The sequence below is a fragment of the Arachis ipaensis genome, chromosome B07 (genome assembly GCF_000816755.2).
Source record: "Arachis ipaensis cultivar K30076 chromosome B07, Araip1.1, whole genome shotgun sequence".
Classification (NCBI taxonomy): Eukaryota; Viridiplantae; Streptophyta; class Magnoliopsida; order Fabales; family Fabaceae; genus Arachis; species Arachis ipaensis.
In genome coordinates this window covers 115,101,940-115,109,745 of record NC_029791.2, presented here as the reverse complement: position 1 = coordinate 115,109,745, position 7,806 = coordinate 115,101,940, and the positions used below count along the sequence as shown (strand labels likewise).

General features: G+C 27.5%; 1 protein-coding gene across 1 annotated transcript; it reads left to right on the top strand.

The window, feature by feature from the left end:
• LOC107605942 (bidirectional sugar transporter SWEET3) lies at positions 5,700 to 7,294 on the top strand. Its single transcript, XM_016307896.2, has 5 exons — positions 5,700 to 5,905; positions 6,000 to 6,222; positions 6,328 to 6,489; positions 6,596 to 6,715; positions 6,868 to 7,294. Exons 1-5 carry the CDS (start codon positions 5,832 to 5,834, stop codon positions 7,075 to 7,077), a joined length of 789 nt encoding a protein of 262 aa, XP_016163382.1. The 5' UTR covers positions 5,700 to 5,831; the 3' UTR covers positions 7,078 to 7,294.

The window sequence follows — 7,806 nt, the reverse complement described above, 5'->3', positions numbered from 1 at the left end:
TATTCTTATAATGATTCTTCCCAAATACCTAACCAGTAACTAGGATACCTAACTCAATTTCGTTCTAAAAAAATGTAAGGGAAAAAATATATATATGACGAGATAATAGTGATTCTTCCTTTAAAGTTTGTGATTGTTGTCCTTACTGCTCAATTATTGTAGATATAATCACGCTTAACTTCATCAAATCTAGATGGAGGATCTTGTCCAAATTCCACGAACTTTTACTGCATAAGTAGGATTGGAAATAGACTGACTTAAATTTTTGTTTTAATAAGTTTGGTCTATATTGTAAATAGATGGACTAAATTTAGGTTTGTTATTTTTTATAAGTTTTTTTTTTTTCAGATTCGAGTCGATTAAAAGTCGGACAAATTCATAAGCCCTATTTCGTGATTTATAACTCAAAACAATAAAATTAAAAAATTTAAATTGACCTTAAATGTATTCTGAAATTTATACTTCCTAATTTATATACAATTTTTTTTTATTATAATCTTAACTAATCTTAACTATTAATTCTTTTTTGTTTTATTTTGTATTTAATATGAGTAAATAGTTAAAAGTATAAATTAAGAATAAGTTAATTTTACAAAAAGAGCAATAATGCTAGAGACTAATAACTTTTGTAATTGGTAGCCATCAAATAGCCATCAATGATGATTTAATGGTGTAAGATTGGTATGAGATTTCATCTAATGACTCACCTTTCTCTGCTGATTATATGCTGACCAAAATTCAATAAAATTGCTGGCCCCTAAACTTTTCCTTACAAAAATGATTTTGACGAGTTGGCCTAACGAATTTTGTGATTTATTTTTTTCTGAAAGTCTATGACTTGACCTTTTTAATTAATAGGTTTTATAAAAAGGTCAAAGTCTAACTTATTTAATAAAACGATTCGAATTAAACTGAACTTAAAATGAGCCAAACCATAAATTCTATCGAATAACCTGACCCACTTCCATCTCTATATACAATTGGCATGATAGTTAGGTTTCTGAATATGATTTGGTTGTTGGATCCTTCAAATTGAATTGAATTAGACAAGAATATTGTAGTCCATAATTTAAATCCGTAACAATAACTGATTATATGATATGAAAATATGATATTATGATATCCAATTGTATGTAATTCAATAATAAATTGGTATAAACTGTTTCTTCCCTCGCTTTGAAAACGATGAGATACACATTGTATATAAGCGGAATGTCAAATTTCACACTAATATATATTAAGATATTTCTCTTGTCTATTTATTTAAAAAAAAAGGAAGCTTTTTGAAAAGAAAAATGTGGGAGGAATTGAAGAAGGGACCCCAAACATTTTGGGTACGCTTTGGTTTGTAATAAAAGAATCGTATCTATCAGGTCCCTTAGCTTTGAATTCAATTGGTTAGTGGGTTCAGTGGCTGCCAATTCATCTTTAATAATAATTATAAAGTAATTGTGGGGGTTCCATGTAAAGTCAACTTTATGATGGGGTGCAAGATAAGATTTAGGGTTTTTTGTTTGCATTGAGATGCAAATTAATGAAAAGTTGGGGCTGGTTAGTTAACATGTGGACTATAAATGGATGGAGAGAATTTGATGGGATCACTTTACAATTATTATGGAAACCAAATTAGGCAGTAGCCACAAACATGACATGGCACAAAAGATCAATGTTTTTGGGTCCATGCATCACTACATCCTGAGTTTCTATTATTCCACCTCACCAAACCTGTTATTTGAAGAAATCATATAGCTAGGTTTAATAATTAGATTACATGAATCTTCCCGAGATAACTAGAAAAACTAATTAATAATGCAAATATTATTTTATTTCATTTTATGAGTTTTATATAAAGATGTTTTTTAATAATTAAAATTTAACACATATAATCGATTAAATCATATTATTTTTGTCAAAATTAGACTAGATAAATTGATTTGACCGAAAAATAGTGAATCAAATCTTGAACTGGTCTAAATTAATATTATTTTTTTATAGAAAATAACTACAATATCCTATTATAAAAAATGACTAAAATACTTCTATTATATATATTAATTTGAAAATTCTAAATTTTAGTCCTTTATTTTTCTATTGTAGGATTTGAATTTAGAATTTTTAAAATTAATTAATATATATATAATAAGAGTATTTTAATTATTTTCTATAATAAAGGTATTGTAGCCATTTTTTATAAGAAAAATAATATTAATTTAGATCAGTTCAAGATTTGATTCACTATTTTTTTTGTTAAATCAATTTGTCTAGCCTAATTTTGACAAAAATAACATGATTTAATTGATTATATATGTTAAAATTTAATTACTGAAAAACATCTTTAAAAAAATACGTTTTAGGCGTCTTTATCTGATTGACTCCCTAATAATTAAGCTCAAACTAAAAATTTGATTAGTTCTTAAAGTGGTAAAAAAAACTAACATAATCGATATAACTATTTTACAAAAGTAATTAAGTTCAAGGATTCTTAAAGTGGTAAAAAAGTTTTTAATAAAATCTAAGCATATATCACTATAATTTTTTGAAATAAAGACCGATTTTTTTACTATAGATTAAATTTTTTTATGACAAAAAAAATAGTTGGTAGATAAATAAATATTCAGTGATCAACACCAAAAAGTATAATTTAGTTACTAAATCGTTAGCTAAATAAGAAATTAGCTACGATTATAGTAATAATTTAGTTATTCATCAGTGAGTATGTACTATAAATAAAATAAAACTTTTGAAAAATATGATAACAATTTTAGTTATTCAGTGAGTTACTGGGATTTGAAAAGGGTGTGCATTATTTATGTGGACCAACAAGTATATGTACTATTTTGTGAAGTGATAATATAGTTTTGATTGGACAAAATGTCCAAAAAAGCTACTGTCTATATAGGTTAAGTTAAAAAAAAAAATTTATTGAAGAGATTAATTTGTTAAATGCATCTTGTTTTCTTTGGTTGAAAATTTAAAATATGCTCATTTATAGCATTATCAACAATTTAATTTAATAATGGGAAAACCGAAAACATAGCTTATATAGCTTCTTACTGAATATATGTGTGCACAAACTAAGCACCAGTACTAGAGTACATAGTACAAAACAAAATTGAATGGTCTACATTCTAGGTAAAAATTAAAAAAATAAGTACATAATTTAATGTATATTTTTTTATTTTAATGTGTATTTTAATTTAGTAATTTATTTTAGTGGTTCATTTTAGTGGTTCATTTTAGCATACACCAAATTTGATTGATTTTATAATTATTTAAACATGTTTTATCTTTTCTATATTGTTCCATCCATATGCATATGTAGTGCACAAAAATTTAAAGAAGATAGAGTTAGTTGGGGTTGTGAGGTCAAAAATGTACTGCTGTAAAATTGACCCTTGTTTTTCATTGTAAAAAAAGCAACAAGCGGCGCCAGCTATGTCACAAGTCACAACCTATATCTATCTGAGTCATTCACTTGAGATTCTTTTTGCCTAGTTGAATAGAACCATTAGCCATTTGGAACCCAAAATTATATGAAAAATAAATTAATTAAATAATAAAGAACAAAGCATTAGAAACCCTTTAATTTGCTGGGTTGTTTAATTTTGGTTTCAATGGTATTGAATTTTCTACTCTTTATATACGTATGTTGTTATTATTAAGAGGTACAATTAGCAAATAAGTTGTAAAGGAACCTAATTTTGGTGACAAGACAATACATGCATAGAATTAAATTATTATATATAATTTAATAAAATTTTTATATATATATGATCACATTATTAGTAAATCTTGGTGGCGGATTCATCTGAACTTATGCATTGAATTAGAAAGTCTTCCACTAACTCAATTTTAGTGGTTATTATTGTTTTTTGTCTCTTAATCTTAAGGTATCACAATCAACAAAATTAAATGTAGTTCCACTTTTTTAGGCAGTGGATTAGAATATAATTCAATTCAAGAGACGAGTTTAGTGTCTCAGTGAAACAATGCACACCATTAAAAACACTTCAGGAGTTGAAGAAGATTTTATTATATATGGTTTAGACTTTAGAGAATAATTATATTATTGTTGATGAGAATATTGAAAATAATCATTATTGTCCATATTATTTTCTTTGGAAGGAAAAACAGACTCAGTATTTGCTATGCAAGTCAAATAGTATCTGTATTTTGGGGAGGAAAAAGATGCAAATAAATCTATCTTATTAAGTTTTTTTAATTATGTATATATAATGAAACACGTTTTATTTCAAAATAATTGCTAACTTGTATAAAGTGATGCATTAAAAATTAGTTAAGTAATTCATTGTCAGATACACTAATTAAAAATTGACAAGATACATTAATTATTTGAATGTACAATTTATCTCTAAACTTTAGAGTGTATGTAATTCATCCTATACAATTTTTCTTTTTAAAAAGTGAAATTCAATACTGTCAAAATTTTTAAATGTGCATTATATTGTTTTGATTAACATTTTATATTTTTTTTTTAAAAAAAATGTTGGTAATCAACTTTTACATTAAAAAAAATCCAAGAAGNACAATTTATTTTATTGATTTCTCCTTTCTGAAATATAGTTTATTTATTTATTTATTTATTTATTTATTTATTTGAAGATTGGGATGTTTAAAACAAGAATTAATAAATCAATAAACTACTTAATCTGCGGGTAGCATATCAAATAATTCCCCATATCTCTAGAAAATGGGAGCCACGTCATTAACAGCAGATCATTTTAGTAATGTTTTAGAGCGCATTATTAGCATCTATAATGCTTCACCAACAGAAAAAAGCAAAGCCACTCCATAAATTAATTAAATTGCATTATTTTTTTTATATATGTAAAAAAGGAATTGATTTAGTTATTTAGATTAAGCCTAAATATTCCAGATAACATGAAATTTAATTTGCTAGTGACACGCAAGAAAATTGTCAATCACATCAGTTTATGGCAAATAATATTGTGTGTTTGTGCATATAATTAACTTTGCTTGTACCATACCATAAGCCTCTAATCCTGGAGATGCAAGAAAATATAAATATGATATATAAAAAGAAAAAAGAAACAAAAAATAAAGAGGTGGCTATAGAGAGGATTTGGAACTAGACTGTTTCATTTAGCAAGTTGAGGGGAAAAAGCTTCTCAATTTGAACAAAACTTTGCATCCACATGTTTAATAAAGACGTAGACAGCACTTCTTCTTCTTTATTCAATATTATGTTTTCACATATTTAAGTGCTGATGTATATATAAAATGTTTTATATTATCATTAAATTATTTTTTCCCATTTTTATTATTATTCAAGCTCTGATAGTTAAACTTAAAGTTAATAATAAATATACAATATACAATATATTTATAAAAATATTTCTATTAAACACAGCCATTAAAAAGACATTTTTATTAGACACATTCACGAAGACACTTCCATTAAACACAATTATAAATAAGAGTTGACAGAAGTTGGTAGAAATACTGTTGATAACGTAACAAAACCGTAATATAAAACATATGCTCGGCACATATATTTTACAGAAATACATAATAGCTGATTTTTACGTAGAAATAACATTCTTGAAATCCAATAAAGAAAAAATGAAATTAGTTAATTACAATTTTATTACATAAAGTTGTAACGCGTTACACACAGCACACATACAACCCTCCCTAAGGACCCTTATAAATAGAGCATCTCGAATGAAGTTCTAAGCAGTGTAACAAAAATCTTTACTTCTTTTTTGTATAACAAAGCTTCATTCATTTCATTTCTTTGTTATCTCTCTGATCTCACACAAACAATCAAGAAGAAATTAAACAAAAACATGTCAGAAACTCTTCGTATGATTGTTGCTGTTGTTGGAAATGCTGCTTCCGTAGCACTTTATGCTGCACCAACGTATGTTAATGTTACATAAACACCAAATTATGCTTCAATACTCCATTAACAATATATCATGTTAATGTTTTTTCTTCTGCTTAATTGCTTGCAGTGTAACCTTCAAGAGGGTGATAAGAAAGAAGAGCACTGAGGATTTCTCATGCATTCCATACATCATAGGACTCTTGAATTGTCTCTTGTTCACATGGTATGGATTGCCAATTGTGAGTTACAAGTGGGAAAATTTCCCTCTTGTTACTGTTAATGGAGTTGGGATTGTTCTTGAGTTCTCCTATGTTGTCATCTATTTCTGGTTTGCTTCTTCTAAGGGAAAGGTCAGTTTCATCCATGCAAACACTTTTCATTCTTCATGCATGGAAGAAATTCATGAAATGGGTACAAAAAAGTTTACATTTTTTTTTTTGTTTCTTTTTGTTCAGGTGAAGGTGGCAATGGTGACAATACCAGTTCTTATACTGTTCTGCATAGCTGCTGCAGTTTCAGCTTTTGCATTTCATGACACTCATAAAAGAAAGTTGCTTATTGGAAGCATAGGTTTAGGTGTTTCTGTTGCCATGTATGCTTCTCCTCTTGTTGCCATGGTAAGTGATTCTTGTTAATTACCCTAAAAGCAGAACAAAAACAGAGGAAACAGAGTAACAACTCTGTTTATTTATATGTTTATCTTAACTTTGATCATTATTTCAGAAACAAGTCATAAAAACCAAGAGTGTGGAGTTTATGCCTCTACCATTATCTTTGTGCTCTTTCTTGGCTGGTTCACTATGGCTGACTTATGGAGTCATGATTCGCGATGTATTTGTGGCGGTATGTATATATAATTATCCGAAAAGAAATTGTTAATACTAGTGTATCAATAAGCACTGCACTGCGCGCCGTGCAGAACTGCGCGCAGTGCATTGTTATGAGAATAAGAATATACTAATGGTTGCGATTTTATGTCATGGTGATGTATATAGGGACCAAGTGTGGTTGGAGTGCCATTGGCCATACTCCAATTAGTTCTCCACTGCAAATACCGGAAAAGGAGTGTTTTGGAGGTACCAAACAAGGAGGGAATGGAAGAAAATGGTAACTTTGAGAAAGTGGATTTGGAAAAGGGAAGCTTGGAAATGAATGAAGTGGAAATCAATGTGACAAATCAAAAGAACAATGGAGACAACTTGTGAAAAAACAAATGTTGAAAACATGGTAGGGTGATGAAGGGTTTTCAGAAAAGTTTCTACTTAGATTCTGCCTTTTTAATGTTCTTTTCTTCTTTCTTTCTTTCTTTCTTTTTTTTTTCTCCTTCTTTTTTGTATTATTGTTATTAGGGGTAAAAATGGTGTTAGCCATGGATGTATTCATCACATAAAGATCAGTTAACACTTGGTTCTTTTTTGCTTACAATTGTCTTGCTTTACGTATTAATGTCTAGTTATGAAGCACTAATGCTATAAAATAAAAAATAATGGAGGAAGCATATCCACATCTAATATAAAAATTATAACATAACATTGTATATAATAAATACAAAAATATTATTTGTATACTAAAATTAATCATCGTGTATATAAATAAATGTATAATTAATTTATTTTTAATATATATTTTAGCACCCAAATCCATTAATCAGTAGTTACTGATTAGCCCATTAAGTTACCTAGATCATTAGAAATATAAATGAAATGGGGTTAATGGGATATTATCCCAATTGTAAGCATCTTCTAGTTAAGTCCTTAATTATTAATTATGAGCTAGGCCCATTAGAAGTTAGCCAGTTCATTAGAGACATAAATAAGGTTATTATCCCAATTGTAAGTATTCTTAAATCATAATTAATACGTCACGTTTAACATATTCATTTCACATGTTCATAATACTAATATTTTTATGGTTTATATATTTTATGCTCAAAA